The sequence below is a fragment of the Oreochromis niloticus genome, linkage group LG19 (genome assembly GCF_001858045.2).
Source record: "Oreochromis niloticus isolate F11D_XX linkage group LG19, O_niloticus_UMD_NMBU, whole genome shotgun sequence".
Taxonomy (NCBI): Eukaryota; Metazoa; Chordata; class Actinopteri; order Cichliformes; family Cichlidae; genus Oreochromis; species Oreochromis niloticus.
The window spans coordinates 29870357-29893835 of record NC_031983.2 but is presented as its reverse complement, the minus strand read 5'-3'; the positions used below and the strand labels follow the sequence as shown (position 1 = coordinate 29893835).

General features: G+C 47.5%; 3 protein-coding genes across 5 annotated transcripts; 2 read left to right on the top strand and 1 right to left on the bottom strand.

Annotated features, from left to right (window-relative positions):
• Positions 1-786: 786 nt before the first annotated feature.
• On the top strand, positions 787-9250 carry fbxo34 (F-box protein 34). Its single transcript, XM_025900969.1, has 3 exons — positions 787-934; positions 3690-3888; positions 5928-9250. Exon 3 carries the CDS (start codon positions 5935-5937, stop codon positions 7831-7833), a length of 1899 nt encoding a protein of 632 aa, XP_025756754.1. The 5' UTR covers positions 787-934; positions 3690-3888; positions 5928-5934; the 3' UTR covers positions 7834-9250.
• Positions 9251-9989: 739 nt separating this feature from the next.
• jmjd7 (jumonji domain containing 7) lies at positions 9990-13741 on the bottom strand. Its single transcript, XM_005461918.4, has 9 exons — positions 13544-13741; positions 12664-12817; positions 12339-12477; positions 12145-12262; positions 11300-11356; positions 10816-10911; positions 10662-10738; positions 10424-10583; positions 9990-10309 (listed from the first exon to the last, which is right to left on the bottom strand). Exons 1-9 carry the CDS (start codon positions 13590-13592, stop codon positions 10221-10223), a joined length of 939 nt encoding a protein of 312 aa, XP_005461975.1. The 5' UTR covers positions 13593-13741; the 3' UTR covers positions 9990-10220.
• A 1775-nt stretch (positions 13742-15516) lies between these two features.
• tbpl2 (TATA box binding protein like 2) lies at positions 15517-22855 on the top strand. 3 transcript variants are annotated; one of them, XM_005461920.4, is made up of 8 exons: positions 15519-15730; positions 16337-16514; positions 16597-16813; positions 20158-20245; positions 20322-20413; positions 20503-20670; positions 20751-20845; positions 21475-22855. In XM_005461920.4, exons 1-8 carry the CDS (start codon positions 15683-15685, stop codon positions 21549-21551), a joined length of 963 nt encoding a protein of 320 aa, XP_005461977.1. In that variant the 5' UTR covers positions 15519-15682; the 3' UTR covers positions 21552-22855. The 3 variants fall into 3 exon arrangements, with proteins under 3 accessions (XP_025756756.1, XP_005461976.1, XP_005461977.1); XM_025900971.1 differs by lacking the exon at positions 21475-22855 and having other exon boundaries at positions 15517-15730; positions 16397-16514; positions 20751-21468; XM_005461919.4 differs by lacking the exon at positions 21475-22855 and having other exon boundaries at positions 15518-15730; positions 20751-21468.
• Positions 22856-23479: the final 624 nt, after the last annotated feature.

The window sequence follows — 23479 nt, the reverse complement described above, 5'->3', positions numbered from 1 at the left end:
TCTGACGTGTACTCAGAGTAAGAAAGTAAAAAGTGGCTCCTTGAAGGACAATTCTACAGTTACAAAGGAAACTGAACCTTGTGCTGTACTAATATAATATGAAGCAATATTAGTACATGAGAATACAAATATTAATCCAATGTAATTCTGTACGAACTCAGTTTGAATCTGTTATGTAGGACACCCGCACTGACAGAGAATTTAAATAAATAACGAGTTTCTGTTGTCTAGATTACACAGTGTGACTTTCCCTCCACAGTTAAACAGACTGTGCACAGTCAGGGTCATAGTGGATTCAGTGGGTGGGGAACCCTAAGATCAGTGTAATGATTCAGTGTGGGGAAAACAATCACACTCACAATCATTTCTACTGAGAGCTGCAGAAGATTGTCTTGGTGTGCAGGCTGTGATCAGCGGACCTGCTGCTCTGGATGTACACCTTTGGTCTTTTGGGTAATTTCGGGTGAACTCCGTGGCTTTTCATCGAGTCAGTCTCAACACGTAAAATGTAAAACACGGTCCGTTTCTTGTGAGGTGCTTAGCACAGACACAGAACCCTGCTCGGATTCAAACCCGGGACCTCCTTGCCTTCGTGCCGTTGAGCCATCACCGTCCATACTGATGAAGGCCCTCTGGGTGTCGCTAAAACCGAACCTACATGTTGTTGATGCTCAGGACATGACTGCTACGTCATGACGCACAGCCGCAGGTTGACGTGCGCGTGCTCGGTCGGGAGCTCTACTATGTAAGTTAGGTGAGGAGCGCGCACCTCCGTGCTGCCTTTAAGCATTAAACAGTTCAAAAGTGGGTCCACGCACCGGCGAAGCGGAGCCATCGACAGTAGCTGGGCTACGGACAGTCAGGACATCCTGGACCGGAGGACTGCACCGTCTGCGGTCGCTGCCAGCGGACGGGCTCAGCTTCCTCCCTCAGGTCAGTGCGACCCGCGGCCTCTTCTCTCCAAGAGTCCGTGGCTCGGGGCCGCTGCTGGGTGTCGGTGTGCGGTGGAAACGGTCCGACCTCCACCCGCAACGTCTCCTCCAACTTCCCCCGTGTTCTCCGGAGTGTCGACGTGCCGCTCCGTCCTCCTCTGCTCCCCGCTAGTTAGCTGCAGAGGCTAGCTTGTTAGCCAGGTGTTTAATAGGAGCGAGCGGCTGCAGCTAGTAGCATGCTAACTAGCGCTGCGGCAGCGAAGTTTGTTTTCGTGTAGCTCGGTTGTTTGTTTGTAAACAGTGCGCGGGACACTTTGTTTACTGAGTGTCCCGGTGATGGCGGCGGGTGTGGCGGAGCTCCAAGCCGCTCCCAGCTGGGTTACCGATAAATGTTCGTTGTTAGCAGGGCGGAGGCCCCGGAGGGTGGGAAGTTTACAGGCTGATAGCTGATAGCTGTTAGCCTCAGAGTGCAGACTCAGCAGCTGGCGGACGGTTTGGCCCGGGTCTGTCCCGGTCTGATCTGAGACTGAGCTAGATGTGGCTCTCACAGGGTCTAATGTTCTCGTGGTGGTTATAAAATCACTTTAGAAACACACTTTTCTCTAAACTCTGTCACACCCAGAGATGAGTCAGAGCCCACAAACACTCGGGTATCTCTCTGTGTGTGGACGTTATCAGCTGGTGTCTCTGTCTTCAGCCCGTGTAGATCACAGCATGTGAGTGAACGCCGTCTTTTCTCATTGAAACAGAGTTGTTGTGATCCTCGCTCCTCTTCAGGATCCTCGGGGTCCTCACAGGACTTTGAGCCTCTGCTGCAGAAACCATCAGGACCTTGTTCCTCAGCAGCTCGCTCCTCTGTTTGTCTTATACCTGACCACTCATATAACCTGTCAATGTGGTGCTTTCTTGCCTATAAGCGGACTTTAGTCTCAAGGGTGTCCTGGTTAAATAAATAAAAGAATCAGTGGCCTGAAACACAGACCTCTGTGATTCGTACAGGATGTTTTAGGCTCCTGATCAGTGACTCAGCACTAAAGATGCTAATGATTAATCACTGATTTAAAGAAGCTTTTAATTTGAAGGCTCAGGACACTGCAGAGTTACCGCAGTTTGACACAATTTATTTGGATTTTAATTGACTTTTTTTAGAGATGTCGTTCAGATTATTATCATGAATGTTACAAAAGTAAATGAGGTCACATGTCTGAGCTCTCCTGCTCACCCTGAAGGAAACAGGCATCTGACAGGCGGGGACACAGTTAGGACGCCGCTGAATGGACGGCAGCATGTCTTGGAGATGAAACCGTAGGCAGATGTTGGTGTTTGTTTATCTTTACCTTCACCCGTGTCAGATCACACCTGACGGCCTCAGGCTGCTGGATCAGTGTTCCATCAGGGGAAGGTGGAATATAAAAAACTAAAGTATCATCGTAAAATCCCCAAACAATCAATAATCTCCTGTTAACACAGAGTAAATAATGAGGCCTGCAATGCTTCAGCATACGCTCACTGTGTGTTCCTTAATCAGAGTCAGCATCTGGTTCAACAGCATTAACGAAGCTTTGAAACGATCCCTTTTTAGACTGCCTCGGCTCGTGTATTGATCCTGATCAGGATCCATGTCTCTGATTGGTTCACGTCAAACAAAAGAGAAGGAAGCTGCAGATCCAGCAGCAGGAGGTGGTTTCAGGAGAGGGAGGAAGAGGGAAATACCTCCACTCCACCCCAACCCCCGCTCGGGCTCCTCTGTGTGTGTGTTTGGTTAATCAGTCAGCTGATCGGTAATCATTTCTTATCAGAATCTTTGACACTTGAAGGAACTGAGTCAAGTCGTCCTCTTTATTCTCTGCTATTGATTATTGATTGATAATCCGAGTCTGAACTGAGGAATTTTGTTCATTTTTAACAACAAAAATCATTAAAAGGATTTTTGATGATAAGAATATTTTTCAGCTCACTGTGAAAATGATGTATTAGAGGTTTTTATTTCAAAAATAGAAGAGGATTTATTTTTCATGGTAAAAAATAAAAATCGAATTATGTTTGGGCTCGACTTCCAACATGTCGAGCAGAAAAAGGTGAAAACAGGAGGCTACAGGACACCCCCAGTCCTGTCACACCTGTGCAGGTGAGCAGGTCCATGTCATTCAGTCCTGAACTCTTCCTGTGGTGGGAGCAGGAAGCACCTGCAGATCGTCTGAGCTGGGACGATGTGGCGGGAATTGATCAGCTATGAAGCTGTGAGGAGAAATGGCTGGTCACTAAACTCTCAGCTTTTATTTTGAAATATTTCCAGTTTCCTGCTTCAACAGCACAAACACACACACCAGTATGTACACGTATGTGTGTGTGTTTGTGCGCCTGTGTGTGTGTGTGTGCTGAACACACTGTGACCGGCTCCTTATATAGACAGAGAGGACAGAGCTGGCAGCTGATTGGCTGTCAGGTATCAGGAGCTGGTGTCTCGCTATAGACGCGAGCTGCAGGTTTCTCTGATGTACGGCGAGCTTTTACTGGAGGCTGTGAGCTCACTGCTGCTCCATGTGTCGTAAACTGACTTCTGGCCCTGCTGGTTCACTCCCAGTCCTCCCAGTCTGAGTCTGCATGTCTGATCCAGCTGTTGTAGAACATGTTTTCATTTCATTTTGAAGAGAAGAGCTGCTCACAGTGTGAGGATTATACACCTGGGCCGTGGCCTCAGGTGTGCGTGTGTGTGTGAGTCACTGATGTGTTGGTGTGTGCTTGTTTTTTCCTGCAGGGTGTGTGTGTGCGTTCACATCCTGACTGCTGTGGAGACATTAGCGCAGGAGAAACGGCGTCTGGTTCAGCTTCCTGTGTGGGAGGAGTCAAGGCGAACGTCTGAGAAATGTGAAGCTGAAGGATCAGCGGAGCTGTCACTCAAATCAGTACCACGCCCCCCAGCACCACCACCGGCCAATCAGCACACAGAGTGGAGGTAAACGCCGTTAGCATTGTGTAAAAGTGACACAGAGAAACACATGAATACAACTCCCAAGATGCTGTGTGACAGATCAGAGCTCCGGGTTCTGATTCTGGATCAGTTTGTGTTCACCACACCAAAGTCCACCTCGGCAGCCATCTTGAAACACCACTGAGCGGCTGTTTTGAATCTAAAGACCTTTAAAGAGCTCACTGGGACATGAATACCTCAGAAACACAGCTGTGCCTCATCCCTCGCTGCCTGCGTGCGACCTCTGACCTCCGTGTGCTCCCAGTGTGTTTTATACCTGGCTCTGATTGGCCGCCCTGCTGCGGTTTGAGTAATCCTAATTGTTCCCAGGCGCAGTGCCGACGGCCTGGAAACCAAACTCCTCTCGCTCAGAAACCTTTCTGCAGCTCTTCTCGCTGTGGATGCGCGTCTGATTGGATACGAGTCGACTTCACTGCTACTGTGTTCAAACGGGCTTCGTGTTTCTGAGCACGGTTGTGTAACTGTTATGTGTTCGTACAAACACGCCTTTTTCACGGGTTACATCATCACTGAGGTCATCCTGCAAACCTGAAGCTCCGAGTCGGTCTTGCCTCTGTGAGCCGTCTCTGTAAGCTTCACGAGGTTATATAAACTCTGCGCACACGGGACACTTCACACGGAGCTGTCTGCACTGCCCGGCTGCTGTTTCCAGGGTTTATCCAACTTGATTTATAAAGCACTTTAAAACAGCTTTTATCTGCTGGGAAAGCTGTTCTCATGGAGATGATGATGCTGCACCCTGAACGGCTGAGATGCAGGCGTGACAGGAAACTCTGCTGGTCATGTGACTGTTTGTCAGGTGACATGGCTTCACTGAAAACTAATAATGAGCGAGATCGACTTTATTTATCCCAAATGTTCAATAAACACAAAAAATGAAATGAACGGAATAAAATCTGAATAAATCAATAAAATCACTCAAAAAGGAAAAAATCCTCATTAAATTAAAAAAAACGTCCCTGTGAAGTAAAATGACTCATTAAACTCATTCAGACAAAATTAGACTGAAAGTTTCTCACTCTGTGTGTGTGTGTGTGTGTGTGTGTGTGTGTGTGTGTGTGTGTGCAGATGGTTTTATCCTCTCCAATAAATAACTGATCATTATCATAATCAGTGTCCTGAATAAACACGTCGCTCACACGCGAGTACATGTGACTGATGGCCGAGAGCATGAAGCTCTGAGGTTTCTTCCACATCTGTGCGGGCGTGTCTGCGGGCTCGCACCCAGCTGAGCGCTGAGGTAATGCTGCTGCACTGAGTCTTCATCATGATGTCATCCACCACCCAAAACGTTAAAAACATGTGTTTCTGCACATGCTCAGTACATGTGGTCAAGAAACATGAGGAGGTGGAGGGCAGTTGAAGAAGAGAAGAACCAAGGAGTCAAAATGATCCGGTTTAAACCTGCAGTTCCTGGGACGCCCACAGTGAGGCAGTGTGCACGCCAAAGGGAGTTGAACATGTTTGTTTTTGGTCTGTGCAGCTGACTTCCCCCTTCATATCAGCTGTCCCAGCTGTCCCCCCCCCCCCCAAAATCATAAGGCAAGAAGCTTTTCTTATTCGCTTGAAGAAGGAGAGTTACAGCAGCCATAAACACGCTTAGGAGTTTGTTCATTACTGAGGCGAAAAGGTGCCGCCTTCATCTGAAGAACAGGAAGTCTGTGGGCCTCCTCTTGTCCCAGTTTTACGAGCAGAGGTAAAGTTTTCCAGTAAAACCAGTGTGGCCCTCCCTCTGAGTCCCAGTGCGACTGATAAGGCTTTCTTCATGAGGAGGAGAAATGTTTACACCACGATCGGGTGATGAAATATCTGAGTCACCTCGGAGAGTGTCTGACCTCCTCTGATCTGAGACACACCCACAGACTAAAAGTCAGTCCCTCTAACTGACTTTTATTTTGATAATCTGACTGCCAAACATGTTGAGAGCTTCCTGGGGTCTTTCGATAAGTGATGAATATCTCTGTTGTGTTTTAATCATGTGACTTCTCTCTCCCTCCCCATAGGACCATCATGCACCTGAAGTCGTACCCGAAGCTCGTGCGCTCAGAGCTGCGTCTCAATGCATCCGGTGTTCAGACGGGGACACAGCGGAGCAGTCTGTTCGTGAGCCAGCAGGGGGGGCTGCTGAGGACGTACACTGGTAACCATGGGAGCAGCAGCCGCTTCCCATTCAGTGTAATCTCCACTAACACACTGCGATGCCCCGCCAACGCCATTACCAGCAGCGTGACGACGCTCTGCCTCAAGACGCCATCCGGCACCACCCTGCGGCACCTGTCAGGCTGCAAGAACAACACGCCCAAACTGTTCCAGACTGCCGCTGAGGACGCCGACGCGCCGCTGGATGTCTGGACCGTCATCAAACCCGGACACGTCCGCGAGAAGATCGCCATCTTTGTTTCAGAGAGGGGACGAGAAGATGGTGCCGGAGCTGGCGAGTGTGCTGCGAACAACAGGGACAGGGCACCGGCGCCATGCACCGACTACAGCGTCGCGACGGGCCCGTCACGAGCCGTGAAGGCAAAGGGCAGCTGGGATGAAAACTGTACCGCCAAACGGCGCCGCCGGTCCGGAAACACCCAAAACCTTCAGCAAGATCAGAGGGCTTGTGACCTCAGACCTGCTCCGCGGCACCTGGACTCTGCTCAGCAGTGTGGCGGAGAGCTGGGGACAGCAGAGGAGGCGGAGCCGAAGGTGTCAGTGGTGGAGATGGTGGCGTTTCTGGAGCAGAGAGCGAGTGAGCAGCAGCTGGACTCCAAACCTGTGCTCGCTCTCCAGAGGAGCTCCACCACCATCATGCTCTCCAGAGCCCTGCCCCCTGACCTCAGGGACAGCTCGGTGCACAGGGGGGAGGAGCCAGAAAGCATCCGAGTGTCAGACATGGTGGCGAGACTAGAGTCTGAGTGTCTGAGGCGGCGGACAGAGGGCGACCTGTCGCGCAGCAACAGCCTGCGGAGGACAGCGGGGCGTGTGCTGCTCGCAGCCGCCACAGGTCACAGCTCCACCCCCACCCAGCCTGCATCACCATCATCACCACCTGCAGTTCAGTGTCTGAGCAGGGAACCAGTCAGCTGTCTTCCTGCCTCAGCTTTGACCACGCCCCTTTTAGGTGAGCTGGTCAAGTCAGTGGAGGCTGCAGATGTGGAGAGGGAGCACACTGTAACAGAGACACACCTTAAGGCCCCGCCCTCTGAGTCTGAGGAGGAGGAGCCTGTGCCTGGCTTATTGTTTTTGTCTCCAACTCCTGAGAACCACAAAGACTCCACCCCCTCCCCCACGGACTCAGCACCCCGCCCCCCATGCCACAGAGCCACCTGTGTGCTTCAGCCTGTTAAGCCCTCCCCCTGCAGTCCTGACAGCCAATCGGAGAAGATTAGGAGGAGAGGAACTGAGGGTGCTGGCATAGTTAGCAACCCTGCCTCGGCGCCTCTGATGTGGCGTGCGTCGGCGTCGCAGGGCTTCCTGGAGAAGCGTCAGCGGCTGCAGCAGCTACTGGAGCCGCAGCCGTACCTGACGGCGCTGCCGCACCACCTGCTCGTCAAGATCTTCCTGCTCCTGCCGACGCAGAGCCTCGCCGCGCTCAAGTGCGCCTGCAGTTACTTCAAGTTCATCATCGAGAACTACGGCGTACGGCCCGCTGACTCGCTCTGGGTGTCAGACCCCCGTTACCGTGACGACCCCTGCAAGCAGTGCAAGAAGCGTTACGGGCATGGCGACGTGTCGCTTTGCCGCTGGCACCACAAGCCGTACTGCCAGGCGCTGCCGTACGGCCCAGGGTACTGGATGTGTTGCCATGGTGCCCGCAGGGACACGCCCGGCTGCAATGTGGGTCTCCATGACAACCGCTGGGTGCCGGCGTTCCACAGCATTAACGTGCCCATCTACCGCAGGAGTAACCATGACGACTGATTGTGAGTGTGTGACGGGCCGCAGAGGCTGCTTGTGCTGTTTGTGTGTGATGTCAGCAGTGTCCAATCAGAGCGCTTTCACGCAGGATGGCACGCCCACAAATCAAAAAGCCACGAAACTTTGAGCTGGATGATGTTTAGGTTAAAGATCTGGGCGAGTGGGCGGGGCTTGAGTCTGACAAACAGCCGTTTCGTCAGTGTAAATAAACAAACAGCTGCTGCAGCCATGATGCAATGGCAGGCCGGCGCTCCGTCAGATGCCGACAGATTATGATTATTGATTGCTGATCGATTAGATGTTTGAGCGTCTCCCTGCAACTGGCGGACCGCTGGCCTCGCGGTGCCCCCTGCTGCTCACCCCTCCCCCCACAGCCTCCATGTTCTGATCTGCAGATCAATATTGCTCACTGATCAGTGATCAGGTTTGGAGGAGGAGTCTCACCCAGGACTCTTCCTCGCTGGCTGGTTTCTGATCTCGTATTGATGAGGCTGAATTATCGATCGTATTTATTCAAATTCAACCTTTATTCATTTAGCTAGTTTTACAAACAGGAGCTGTACCTTCAAAATAATGCTGCGAGCCGTCTGACTTCCATTGTGATGTGACTTCCTTAATTAGAGCTAATTTGAGTCTCAGAGGGATTGATTGATCAAAAGGATCGAAATCCTGAACTTTATTGATCACGATCACCGACAGAAAAAAACTTCCTAAACGTGGGTTTCCTTCAACTTTTAATTTGAAAACGGGAAGATAAGTAAACTGCTTCATGTTTTTGCAAAGATGTATGACCCGATAATCAGGTTTTTGGGGGGGGGGTTTACACAGGAAGGAGTTGGCCTAACTGGTTAGCAACAGCTGAACTTTCAAAATAAGGGCACACAGAGTTATCTGATAGCAGTATCAAAGCGATGAGAAGTAAAAATATGAGTTAGCAGCTGTCCGTCTGAGCGGCGTTTGATTGGTGGGACCAGACCAGGTGGTCATCACGCATCTCGCCCCCTTGTCCCATTTCCTGTCGTCAAAAACTTATGAATATGTATTTTTTAAAAGAGATTAAACTCTATTAGTCGGAGGTCTGTGACGGAAATCCACCTAACACACCTCCACGTCTGCACCAATCAGGATGGCCAAACTTGTCCTCCTCCTCCCTCCCTCAGGGGCGGAGCCTAAAACAGATGCACGGTCAATGTTCTCTCTGAGGTCATGCACCAGTTTTTAAAGAAACTTTGTTTTATCACAGTAGAAGAAGTTTATTGATCATCATTACGTCTGATTGATTGGCCCAGCTGATCAATCAGCTGTTCAGGAATGATTGTGGGCGTGTCCTTGTTTTGACTTTTTTAAAATAAAATTTGGCTTCCTGAACTTTCTGCAGGTTTATCCGACCCTGTTATCCCTTTACTGATCGATCAGCTGATTGGCTTATTAAGCTTCATCTTTTTGATTCTGAGATGCAGAGGTTCCTGATGATCACGTGACTGATGGAGGCTGAGAGATGGGTGAGTGGGCGGAGCTTCAGGGGTCGACGACCTCTCTGTGCACCTTGTTTGTTTACATTTGAGTGTTTGTTTTTCCTGTGCGATCAGCTGATTGATAATCATTGATGAATCGAGGCCTTGAGCGTGGAGTCGGTGATTGAGAGTTTTAGAGTGTGTCGTTTGTCTGCTCCGTTTTTCTGTGCTTTAATAAAGAGCTTTTCTCATCGTTTCCTGTCTGTGTCTTTCCTTCCAATGCACGCATGGCGGCAAAAGCACCATCAGCCCCCGGGGGCGCAGCGGGACAGGAAGTAGGTGGCAGACGGAGATGTAGAAACAAAGTTGCTCCTACAGGAAGAACAAGGTTGTTTCTGTTTCAGGACATTCTTAAAGTTTCTTTATTTGTTTTCTATTTTAATCTTTTTCTCATCATTTAGTTTTCTGGGGAATTTATTTTTGTGATTCTTTTACTGTCAGGGCCGCGGTTTCTAAAACGCCGCTGACTCGTGTGTCACGAGCGGGAATGAGTTTAACTTTTTGAACCTCGAAGAGCATCCAGGGGGTGTTCAGGGAAAGAAACTCAGTCGGCAATTAAAACGTTAAATTCACACAAAGTTTGACTTTATTTTTATTGATCCGCAGCTCGTTCAAAGGCACTAACGGGAAGTGGAATCAATCCACTCCAGGTGAACTTTATTGATGAAGTTTTCAGTGACAGAACAATAAAGTTTATTGTTCTCAAAGTGAATAAAGAATCGTGGGAAACCGTGGCTGAGCTGCTGATGACAACTCCAACGATGAAGGTGAGGAGCTTTAGTCAAATGTATTTTCTGAAAAACTATATTTAACCTGCAAACACCACAGGAACAAAACTTTATTGTACGGTGGCCATGTGACACTGTCGCTGTGATGTCACGTGGACCTTGTGACCTCACACAGAGCCTCCAGCAGCTGAAAGTAGTTGTACTTGATGTCGTAGTCCATGTCGTACCAGAAGTTCACTGCAGACGAAACGGGAGCGGACACGTTTAGTGTGAACGCCTCAGTGAGATCTGATCGTGTCTGTCCCTTATTGATCAATGAAAAGTGAAACACAGCGTGGTGCGTTCAGGTACCTGCGATGCAGCCGTGTGACTGCTGTACGTGGTGGAACCACAGCGACGGCAGGTACAGCATCTCTCCGGACTTCACGCTGCAGTGGAGCGGCCGTGCCCGCCGGTACTGCGGGTACCGCTCCAGGTCCGGGTTCAACGGGTCCAGAGGGATCCACGGGACCTGTGAGGGGGAGGGGGAGTCATGGAGGTCTGCTGTTTGAAATGAGGTGCTGAGACGTACAAGAAAGCCTGAACGCACCATCTCTGAGTCGCTCTGATCGATGACCTCAAACTCGCCGTCATCTCGCTGATGGTAAACGGCTGGTTGGTACAAACCTGTGGAGATAGTTACCATGGTTACCACAGGTGGATGGTTATTGCTGTAGAGAAGACCTGGTGGTTGCCGTGGTTACCATAGGGGATGAAGGGGCGGTCTGTAGGCGGCATCAAGGTGAAGTGTTTCTCTCCAGAGACGACGCAGTAAAGATTCTCGTAGTGATCTTTGTGCACTGGAACACAGGAACACGCATCAGCACGCTGCGACACGTGTGTGTGTGTGTGTGTGTGTGTGTGTGTGTGTGTGTGTGTGTGTGTGTGTGTGTTCGTGTTCCTTTCTAGCTATCTTTGTGAGGACCGAAATCTGCATTCTACTATACTTGTGAGAACCAACAGTCACTTGTGAGGACACACAACCCAGTCCTCACAAATTTAAAGCCATTTTTGAGGCTCAAAATGTGGTTTTAGTGTCAGGGTTACAATTAGGTTATGGTTAGGTTTAGGGTAAGGGTTAGGGAAACCATTATGTCAATGAAGAACCTCACTAAGATAGCTGAACGGGGTTTTGTGTGTGTGTGTGTGTGTGTGTGTGAGAGAGAGAGAGAGAGGCATGGGTCTCACTAGAGGTGATGGCGTTCGCCTCTCCGAGCCAAAAATTCACAGCGTCCGGTAACTTTCCTGAAAAAACAAGGGTAACAGTAAGATCAGCTGGTGGACAAACTGTGGGGTGGGTCCCCCTCTGGGTCACAGAGTTACTGCGGCAGGGACAACAGGAGAAACATGGAGGCAGTGTGTTATTCAAAAACGGGGGCGGGGGGCAGGAAACTTCCTGTTTCCTGTGGCTGATATTAAACAGTAATATGATGATTTATTTTCCTCAGTAATAAAAGCAGAAGCTGTTGGATCTGTTCCACTGAGCTTTTTGATTTAGTAATTGATTTTAATTTCATTCAATAATTATTATTATATCATAATAATTCAATTTCTTAGTGAAGGTTACAAATGATCTTCTTATGGCCTCTGACAGTGGACTCATCTCTGTGCTTGTCCTGCTAGACCTCAGTGCTGCATTCGATACTGTCGACCATAATATCCTATTAGAGCGATTAGAACATGCTGTAGGTATTACAGGTACTGCACTGCAGTGGTTTGTATCATATCTATCTAATAGACTCCAGTTTGTACATGTAAATGGAGAGTCCTCTTCACACACTGAGATTAATTATGGAGTTCACAGGGCCAAGGAGCTGGACCTGTTTTCTCCCCAGAGGTGGAGATGGAGAGACAAGCTGACAGGAAACGCACTGAAACTGCTTCCTGTGAAGGTCACCGCCATCACGCTCACATCATTTTTACAGCCTGGATTGTGATGCTCTCGACTTCCTGTGATGAGCACGTTTGCGGATTCTGCGTATCTGTGAGAGACACTCTGATTGGGCAACATCGCGGATAGACTAACAGCTCACCGAGTGCCGTGCTCATCCAGGCGATGTGCGGCTCCACGTCGGCAGTGAGCTCGGGGAGCTCCTGCAGCAGGTTGGAGCACTGCCTCTGGACATAAAAGACTCCGCCCCCTTTGTCCACCTGTACATTCAATCAGGACTTTATTAGTAAGCCGGCGTTCATGCAGGGCCATTCAGACGGCAGCGTGGAGTCTCACCTTCCCCTCGATGATGTCAAGAACAGAGGAGAAGCTCATCTGTCTCTCTTCAGGCATCACGAATCGATCTCCGTTTACCGCATCGGCATAGCCATTCGGAGTCACTGCCACGCTTATGACCTTTGACCCCACCTTCTGCCTGCAGAGAAGAAAATGATCATGTGACATCTACACCTGAGGAGGAGCGCTGAGTGCCTGAAAATGATGATGCACGAGCTCCACAGTTCCTGGATATCTCTCTGTTATCTGGATGAACTAATCCTGACTTCAGTTATCAGGAGCTGACCTGTTACCATGGTGACAGGGGTGGGTGGGGCTTGCTTACCTCAGATAGTCAGGGCTCCACTTGGCCAGGGCTGGCCAGTGGCTGAAGGCGTTGCGGATGATGCAGGGCTTGTTTGGCGCGATCCAGTCACGGTGGAACTGCAGCGACTCAGGTGGCCCATCCAGGTAGGGCACCGATTGGTTCAGGTACAGCTCTGAAAAGTAATCAGTGATCAGCAATGCTGATTGATAAGCAAACACCTGAGATACATGGGTGGGTGGGGCACTGATGTCAGCATCAATCATTCATATTATAATCATGTGACCTTATTTCCTGTTTGTTCGGTAAAACTATGTGATCACACCTGTAATGACAGTCTGGAGAACTCTAAAGCCCCGCCCACATTTGTCGCGATTGGTCACGATATTCCAGGTTCACAAGCCGACACAGACCAGTAAGGACAGAAAGGGTCACCACAGCGAGACATTTAAGAAGCTGAAACCATGGAAACGAGTGAAAAACACACCTTACCCACCCATCCAGCAAAGTCTGCCCAGCAACAGGAGTCCCCGCCCCCACCTGTCTCCATAAAGACAACGGCATCACGTGACATAAAGCAGACGGCCAGAGAGCGTCTGGTTAGTTATTAATCTGCTGATAGGCGGGTCTGGAGTACTCGCTGTGCAAAAGTCCTGAGCCTTAAACCTTCATCTTTTATATAGAGTCTGTAGTTTTTATGACCCCTCCCCTCAAAGCAGGGCAGGTGTGTCACGTGTGTAATTCAACCCAACAGGTAAACATCAAACATTCAGCCCGATGACGAGCATGCGCAGTGAGCCGCTCTGAGTCGGATCTACTTTCTGTGGCAAAAGAAATAGTCCCAGAGCCGAAGCTGTCACCTATCTGTGATCAATGTTCGGATCGGTGCTGTGAGCCTCACCGTGAGCCTCCTGTGAACACTCGGCCAGTCGATTCCTCACTGCCTCCATCCTGCAGCTGACTGATTTAACGATCAGTCGATCGATGATTAGTTCCTCCCCTCAGCAGCGATAATAACTTTAAGTTTATCGTCAATACTGATGATCGCTTCCTTGCAAACAGCGTGCTGCCATGCTGCTTTGTTTACATCCATTGCGCATGCGCAGAGATTGAAGGTTCCGGTGCTGTTTGAGGTGAGAGCAGGTTTCCCCCTGCTGGCGGGAGGAGGGACTGCAGCAGCATGTAAGCAGTTATTGATCCAGAGCGTCGATAAATCCGCTGATCATGAACCAGATAATAATCAATCCATAAAATATTCAGTCCCAGCTGCTGCTCTGTGGCTCAGGCTGAGGCTCGCTGCCTGTTTGTGGTCTCAACACGATTAAAATCAGACACTTTAGTTCTACAGAAGTTCTCTGACGACTCTGCCATAGTCGGCCTCATCACAGGTGAGGACGACTCAGAGTACAGACAGTGGACTCTGGACTTTGTTGACTGGTGTCAGCAGAACCACCTGCTGATCAACGCCGGGAAAACCAAGGAGTTGGTGGTGGACTTCCGGAGACGCAGACCCACCACACCGACACCGGTGGACATTGAGAGAGTGGACTCTTATAGGTACCTGGGTGTTCACCTGAATAATAAACTGGACTGGAGCCACAACACTGATGCTCTTTACAGGAAGGGTCAGAGCAGACTCTACCTGCTGAGGCGGCTGAGGTCATTTGGAGTACAGGGAGCGCTTTTAAAGACCTTCTATGACTCTGTGGTGGCATCTGTCATTTTTTACAGTGTGGTATGTTGGAGCAGCAGTTTATTGGCAGCTGAGAGGAAGAGGTTGGATAAACTCATCAGGAAGGCCAGCTCTGTTCTGGGATGCACCCTGGACCCAGTGCAGGTGGTGGGAGACAGAAGGACTCTGGCCAAAATAACATCTCTGATGGACAGAGTCTCCCACCCCATGCATGGAAATGTTGCTGAACTGCAGAGCTCCTTCAGTGAGAGACTGCTGCATCCTCGATGCATGAAGGAGCGTTTCCGCAGGTCCTTCCTCCCTGCAGCTGTCAGACTGTACAATCAAGACTGCTCCCAACAATCATAGATGTTTACATCTGTGCTGTAACTGCAATAAGTTAATCAACCGATTCGCACTACAACCTGGTTTGCCTCTTATCTGTAGTTATTTATATTTAATTTAATAACTGTACAGTACTCTGTTTATAGTAACCATTGTCCCTAATGTAAATATGTAAGAAAAATTGTGTATGTTTCTGTTCTGTGTCCTGTGTACTGTTTGTATATGTGTCTTTTTGGCTGCTGTTACAACCAAATTTGCCCTTGTGGGACAATTAAAGGATTATTCTATTCTATTCTATTCTATTTATTGGCAGGTGGGAGCATGTGCACGACCTCCAGCAGAGTAGTGAAACACCACGTGATCTTCTTTAACCTCCTAAGACCCGAACTCTTCCACAACATGCATTTTTAATTTCTCTTTGATATTTGGGTATATTGGGGTCCAAAGAATGTAAAAACAAAGAATTACCAGATTTGTTTGGTTTTTTTTACCTTATTTTTGTTTTTAAAAAAATAAGAGCCACATATGAGGATATTTGTTTAAAATTTTGATAGAACAGTAGCAGTATAATGTCCTCGTAAGTGGATATCAGGCCCTTGTAGAGCAAAATTGAGTATTTTGGTCTAAATAACCCAAAATGTGATGTCCACATATGTGGACGCCAGGTCCTAGGAGGTTAAAACTTTATTCAAAAAGGAAGTGAAACATGCGTCACTGTCAGGGGCTTTTTCTCCTTTTTTTTCTGCTTCATCAGAAAAATCAGTAAAGAAGCAGAAAAGTGAGAGGAAGCAAAGGAAGTTCGGGTGTGAGGCTCCACCCCCCACAGGTGAAAATAAAGGTGATGATTTAAAATGTAAAGTATGACAGACAGGAGCAGCCTGTTTGAGTCAGCAAACAGGAAGCTGTCAGCAGGTGAGTCCTCCTGCTCAGCCTCTGAGTGCCTGATTGGACGCACCTTTGCTGAGATCAGGTCTGGCTCAGGCTGTCGATGGTTACCTGGATTAGGTCAAATGCTGTGGCGTCATGGACGAGTCGGCGTTGGAGCGTTACTTTGAAGACTCCATTGCAAACGTGAGTGTGAGACAGAGGTGACGTCAGCAGGTTTGGGTGAGTCTGGACTCTCTCTGGTCTTCAGTCCTCCCCCTGAGCCTCTGAAAGTTTGTTCTGCTCATTAAAACAGAAAATGTGCAGTGAAAGCCGGAGTAGTCCAATCTTAATGGAGCCAGCGTACATCTGTAAAAACAAAAGCCATGAAACATGAAGTAAACCAGCAGTCGAGTGTAGATTTGGTACTGAAGGCCAGCTTTGGGTCCTCTGAGCTTCTATACTGAATGACTGTGCAGGTAAATGTGACCACTCTGTTTCCCGTCTGTGCTCGTTCTGTTCACATCTCGGATCTGTGAAAAGTGTGAATGTGTGTTCAAAATCCTGCAGACAGTCCTGAACTCAGAGGAAGAACATCACCTTTAAGTCAAAGCCCATTCAAACTGAACACGAGCTGCACAACTATCAAAGAACTAGTGCGAGTCATCTGAGAACAAATCAGTAAATTTAATGAAAGCAGTGGTCATAAAATTAAAAAGGAGATGAACTTGGAGAAAATAGCAGATGGTACAGGTGGCTTACTCAAACACAAATGTATAATCAAACTCTTATTCAGGCTTTTTTCTCCTGTAGGACTCCAGCTTTATGCTGGTGGAGGGGCTTAGTCTTCAAAGCCCTGCCCTCATTTCACAGGACCCCGCCTACCCGTCAGAGAAGCCTGGAGCAAGCGGTGAGGCCGGTGACGAGCTTGACCTCAGTTTCCTTCCCGACGAGCTCAGCACGCAGGAGGAACCGAGCCATGACATATCAGGTATGACATCACCAGACAGTGGGCGTGTACAACCCAGCAGCCAGTGACATCCGCGTCTCACCTGTACGCCGTGTTATTCCAGGAGAGGAAGGCGGGTCTGCAGCTCTGGACATGTCTCAGGACAGCGGCGTTGGTGTGGACTACAACTCCCAGGAATCCACGACCGCCGAGGGCACACAGGAGATGTCCACATCAGGAGCGGGGACCAGGGCCTCCCCCTTCTATCCCATGACCCCCATGACCCCTATGACCCCCATGACCCCTGTGACAGAGAGGTCAGGAATCATCCCGCAGCTACAGTAAGTCACTGCTGAACAACACAGGAGTCGTACTTCATCTGGTGTTCTCATACAGTATTGAAACTCCCCATAATCCCAGCCCCTCGGAAGGCTTCCAGGAGACAGCCAATCAGAACGAACTGTGCCTCTTAGACTGTGGATGACCTGCAGAGGTCCGCTGTGTTTTTCTTTCCAGTGAAAAAGCAGAATTTTAGTGCAGTAAATGATTAACAGGATTGCTTTGAAAACCAGCTGTGTAATAGTATAATCTGGATCAGACAGGTGTGGCTGTGATGTCATTAATCCACACCTGGTCTGATGACAACTGGAAGGGAAAACCAGTCACTGAGGTTAAAGCTCACAGAGGCTGTATCCCAATTCGGGGTCTGCAGCCTTAAAGTACGCAGCCTTAACGGTCCACAAGGGCCGCCTACTCAAAGACCGCTAAGGCCGAAAGTGCAAGGTTTGTGAAATGGGACGGTCTAGCCTCCATCGCACTGCCCAGGTTGCCTAGCAACCATGACACCAACCGCTGGAAACGTTTCATACAGGACATGTATATGTCCTATCACCTTAAATCTTCAGTCAAAGACAAGTATCTCTGACAGTGTATATACAGATGTATTATATATAAGAGACAAACATTGTTCCTTCAGTATGTTGGCATTACTAAATTTGGCTCAATGCTTACATATATGTGTAAAAAGAAAATGTACGAGCTGTGATAACTGTTTCTGATAGAATGAAGATCAGACTGATATATGAAATATTCCTTTATTGGGTGAGAAAATCAGACCATGTCATAACTGCTTTAAGTCATACAGAATAGATATCAGAGCCTTAAACAGGCTGACTTCTGCTAAATGGGTCAAACTGGGCAGAAAGTAAACAAACACATAACATCCTTATAGAATATGATGTAACACTATAGATCAACTTACCTCAGAATATATAAAGCATATAAACAGTTACAGCAATATGATGCAACAAACACAGCAGTGCTACTAATCCAAAATACTCAAAGCTTCATAGAACTGAAACAAACATTTATTTTTAGCTCCATTCTGCTGCTGATACATACTTTAGGTTTCTGAATATTAAACTTGTTGCTGCCTTTCATAGTGTGTAACTTGAAGGCCCTGAGTACTTTCTCCCACACTGAAAACACTGGGATGATAACATTATTTGAACATTACCTAATAAGACTGATTCAGGACAGACAATTAGTTATGTTAAGCTTTCCTAGCAGTCCTTCACAAACAGGGAACAGTCTGTCTATTCTCTCCATCTGTCAGCTGCTGCTGGCTCTTCCTCCTCCTCTTCCTCACACACTGCTGAGTTTGTCCTGGTGGATCATCAGGGGTGCAAAGCCTCACAGATGATGTGCAGCAGTGGGTCCCTCAGTCTGTCCTCACTCTGGACACTTGCAGTTGTCACACATGGAAATCAAATGTGTGATAAGCTGCAGGATTCAAACACAAGTGTAACTTATAAATACATGTTCATACTTTTATTCCACAATCAGAGAGAAAGAAACAGAGAGAGAGTGCAGGACAGACAGACAGGTGACAGTCTCAGGTGTACACACTGCTACAAAACAGCACAAGAGAAGGAGGATTTAGTGTTTGTGTTATTACGAGTGCTAAACAAGAAGAGTTCCCAGATGGTCCAGTGGACACATGTGTGACTCCTGTGATTAAAGCATCTTTCTTTCAGCTTAACGAGTGAACCGTCAGCTCGTTCAAACACACGTTAAAGTCCGTTTGGCTCGACACCACCGAACAGAGGCAGCAATATAACATAGCTAACATTAACAGTGCAGTGAATCCTGCTTGTGCCGTCATATTCAGGACTGCAAACCGAGCAGCATCACTGACTTTCAGCTTGTGTTTGTGGATATATGACTGACTTTAATTATCCATGGACGTCCATCCATCAAGTATGCTACAAAAGAGCATTGAAAATATTAGATAAAAAACCTTTGTCATATCACCATTGTCAAATTTTAGATAAGTACAAGTTTTTAAATTTTACTAATTTCAAATTATTTAAATCGTCCTGTCTAATATACAAAGTTATACATGGTCTGGCGCCTCCACCAATGAGTGATTTTATTAAACAAAAGTCTAGCAGTGTGGTCTCGACTGGCTCGAGCCGCTGTTAGAGGCGATTGTGAATTGACATTCAGGCGGACCACCTTTTCACAGAATGCTCTGTCATATCAGGGAGTGAGCTTCTGGAATAGTCTTCCACTGTCAGTGAGGGAAAGTACAAGTCTCCCCATCTTTAAGAGTCACTTAAAAGGGCGGCTGAGGGACACACAAACATGTGATCATGTTTAATAATCATGCTTTATATTGGACAGGAAAAAGAGTTAGTGTATTACAAAAAGGGAAACAACTGTTAGTGCAATGGGTGAACGCAATATCAGGACAGTCAGGGCATGTGCAATACTGGGGTTTGTGCAATATAATTGATGTGTTTCCGTTATTGTTATCTATACTGTCCTCTGTGTCCACTCTTCTTGTCATTTGTTTGTTCTAGTATAATGTGATGACTGTTTTTGTCCTTGTGACATGACCTGTAAATATTGTCTCTGTATGTTTTTACTAACTTGTGTTTAACACCAACCTGCCAGAGGGTCTGCAGATGGAAATTAGCCCAAGGCTATAATCTGGCATATTTACATTTATTAAAATGTTCATTAATATGTATTGCCCCTCTTTCTAAAAATAAATAAATAAATAAAATAAAATCATCACATTCTCTGTAAGATTAAGGTCGACTATTGAATGGCGTATATTTTAAAGTAAACGCTTTAAAACCAAGTTATGTGACATTAGCGATTTTAGTACTAACGTTGCCAACATGTGGCCAACAGTAATGTTTTAATGTTCTTCGTTATTAAACATTTGCACATAAATAAGTGACATATTATTGAGTACTTACTTTTGAAAGTTTACTCTCTGGCTGCCCCGTTTCAGCCGTCGATATGTTGGGACATGGAGGATACACAGACCCATCCTTAAAATTCAGGGAAATGAATTTATTTCGAGCAGCATTTGAATTGGGACAGCCTTCGTCGCGTCACTGTGACGTAATCGGCCTTAAAATGCAGCCTTTAAGGCTGCAGACCCTGAAGTGGGATACAGCTCGAGTCTGTCATGAGCTTTGTGAAGAAATAACTGCTGTGACTGAGCACTGAGGCAGCGCCAACAGGTGAAACGCCGCCCCCTGGTGGTGGTGATAACAAAAAATGCCTTTAAACTCATCTTGCATGCAGGTGTCCAAACCGTCTTGTGAGTGGCGGGTTTCAGACACAGGGCGCGGGTTAACCTTCACTTCCTGCTTTGCTTCCTGTGCAGGAACATCGTCTCCACGGTGAACCTGGGCTGTCCGCTGGATCTGAAGTTCATCGCCCTGCAGGCCCGAAACGCCGAGTACAACCCAAAGGTACCGAAATCACTGAAAATTCTGATTCTGAATCCAAGGCCATCCAGCGGGGTTCATCGCTCTCGTGTCATTTCAGCGCTTCGCGGCGGTCATCATGAGGATCCGTGAGCCGCGAACAACAGCTCTGATCTTCAGCTCTGGGAAGATGGTGTGCACAGGAGCCAAGAGGTCAGTCCATCTGCGTACCCGGTTCAGGTGTGAGCAGCATGCTGTGTTAAAGCGCAATCTCCCTCACGTCTGTGTCTGAGCACGTGCAGTGAGGAGCAGTCGCGCCTGGCGGCCCGGAAATACGCCCGGGTGGTGCAGAAACTCGGTTTCCCCGCCCGCTTCCTGGAGTTCAAGATCCAGAACATGGTGGCCAGCTGTGACGTGTGCTTCCCCATCAGACTGGAAGGACTGGTTCTGACCCACCAGCAGTTCAGCAGGTAAGAAGCCGACCTGATCCCCGTGGTGTTTAACCTTGATTTAAAGCGCTCCTCAGACCAACGCTGCGTTCCCTCCACAGTTACGAGCCGGAGCTGTTTCCGGGACTTATCTACCGGATGGTGAAGCCTCGAATTGTCCTGCTCATCTTTGTGTCGGGGAAGGTGGTTCTGACGGGTAATCGCCTCCACACGTCCGAGTTCATCAGCACAGACACAAACAGAAGCCTCAACACGGGGACTGATCTGTCACCAGATTACAGACAAAACTGTTCTTCAAATGAAATCATTATGAAGTCTGTCGTTCAACACAGCTCTGCAAACGGGCCTTTCATTTACAAATGACTGCAGTCACATGTTATTAAACATGATCTTAAAGGCCGCCGGCTCACCTCCACGGGCGAGGGGCGTGGCCACAAAGTAGCGGCCCGGGTTCGAGTCCGACTTGTGCTCTGCGCCCGCTGTCTCTATCCAATTAAGAGGCCAAAACGATAATATTTAAAGAAAATGATATGATCTTTAAAATATCTTTGAAATACAAAGTAAACTGAAAATCTGTCACATCTTTAATTTGTTGCTAAGTCCAAAATGTGGATCTGATCTTAAAGAAACAACTTCCTGCAAAAGTCTGAAAATCAGATTTGATGAACAGAAAAACTGTAGAAACATGACTTAATGATGACGTGACACCTGCTGCTTACTATCCATGCTGTATTTTATTTTGAAAATGTCTCAGAAATGTGACTCTTACAATCATGAAATGTGACCGAATGACACCGTGCTAATCACCGAGCTGTTGCCTTCCAGGAGCCAAAGAGCGAGCCGAGATCTACGAAGCGTTCGAGAACATTTATCCGATCCTGAAGGGCTTCAGGAAGCAGTGAGAACGGCACTTCCTGTTCCTGTGTACATATGTGATTCGATATTTGGGCTAAATATGTTTTACTTTGAGTCGCACTGCAGAGTTATGGGATGGGATTTGTTTTACAGTCTGTGCTCAAGAGTTCACCATCCTGAGGAAATGAATCTGTTTTCTAAGAGTCATGTGACTTCAGTGTTTTCATACACAAATATTTCCACTGAATGAATGTGGAGACATCAGCTGTTGAAAATAATAAAGGTTGCTGTGTACGTTGTACGACCTTTAAACCGTCTTTACTGAGCGGCCGACGCTGGAGTGCAGGAACAGTTTGGAAGAAGCAGATGTCGCTCAAAATCCCAAATCTAATACTGAGCTTTTCACACCTGAGCTTCGGTAACCGTGGGAAACACACCAGATACAAACCTCCAACAAAAAGACCGCCTCATCTGGATTACGTTATTCCAGAGAAACAAACTGCTCTTCAAAGCCTTTCAGACAGCTTTCAAACTTTTATTCTGAAAAACACTCCAGCTGTTTAATTCTGAATGGCAGGCCTTCACCTGTGACTGATCACAGACATTCAGAGACGGCCTTAGTTTAGTGAACTGGGCTCATGTTTGAGTCTTTGATGATCCTGGACAAACACGCAGCAGCAACAAACCCTCAGTCTCACGCTGACAGTTCATTGGCCCACCTGTAGCGGTGAGGACGGCGTGCACTGCTGTGGTATCGTTTCATCTGTCTGTCATCTGCAAACAAACCCCACAGACGAAAAACTTTGTAGGTCACATGATGTGGCTGAACTAAAACCTGATTGGATCATAACCTGCCCCACACGCTGGCACCGTAGACTTGAGACACGAGTTACCCCGGAGCAGGGGCTCATCAGCCCACGCAACCTTTCCCCGTCAGCCTGGAGACGATGGTTCGCTTCTGTCCTTCCACGTTTCACTCGTGATTTTGTTTGCTCGACGAACACCAATAATTGGATCCTTCTAATTTCCCACAGTCACAGCACGTGTCCCCCCGCAGGTTTTTAAAGAAATCTAATGAAGCAATGCTCCTCTCTGAGATCCTCACCCATTCACTGAAGGGAGGCTCCTATTTAAATCTCCGTGGGGCTGCAGAGTTCATGAAAACTTCACAGAATAAATGGACTGATTCTTATGCAGCACTCATTGCTTTCTACAACATCCACTCTCCGATGGAGCATCAGAGAGTGAGCCGGGGTTAGTATCCTGTCCAAGGATACTGGGGGAGCCAGGGATCGAACCACCAACCCTCCGATCACCTGATGAGTCGTTCACTCATTTTTATCAAATTAAATATTCTCAAATTTAAAGATTTGGTTGACCTCAGAACTGCGCAAACAATGTACAAAGCAGCAAATAAATCTTTGCCCCACAACATTCAGAACTTGTTCCAAATAAGACAAAATACTCCTGACCTGAGAGGAATCCTTATGTTCAGCAAGCCAGTAGTAAGGACAAATGTAAAATATCAGAGCATTACAGTCAGAGGAGTTAGTGTGTGGAACACCTGTACAGATGAAATCAAGACAAGTACATCAATACAAAAATTCACACGATTGTTCAAAAATAATAAATTGCATGAATATAGGAAATCTTCCTCTCAGTGACTGAGTCGTCTCATTGTGTCCTCATTTTTTTATAGATCAAGGCCTGAGTAACCCAACCTTAAGTGTTCATTAAGCTGTTTGTCACATAGATATAAAACAAGCTCAGAGATTAAGTGGGTGTTATAGACAGGGTGATTAGTTTATGTAAAAATGTAGTTTGTTGTTGTTCTGGTTTACGTGCTGAAAATGGTTTTTATTTGTGTATGTTCAATGTGTTAGACTTGTACATAGTCAACTATATATGATCAAATAATGTTGAATCCTGGATATGGATTTGTAAGAAATGAAATTTGAAATAAGGGGGTAGGAAC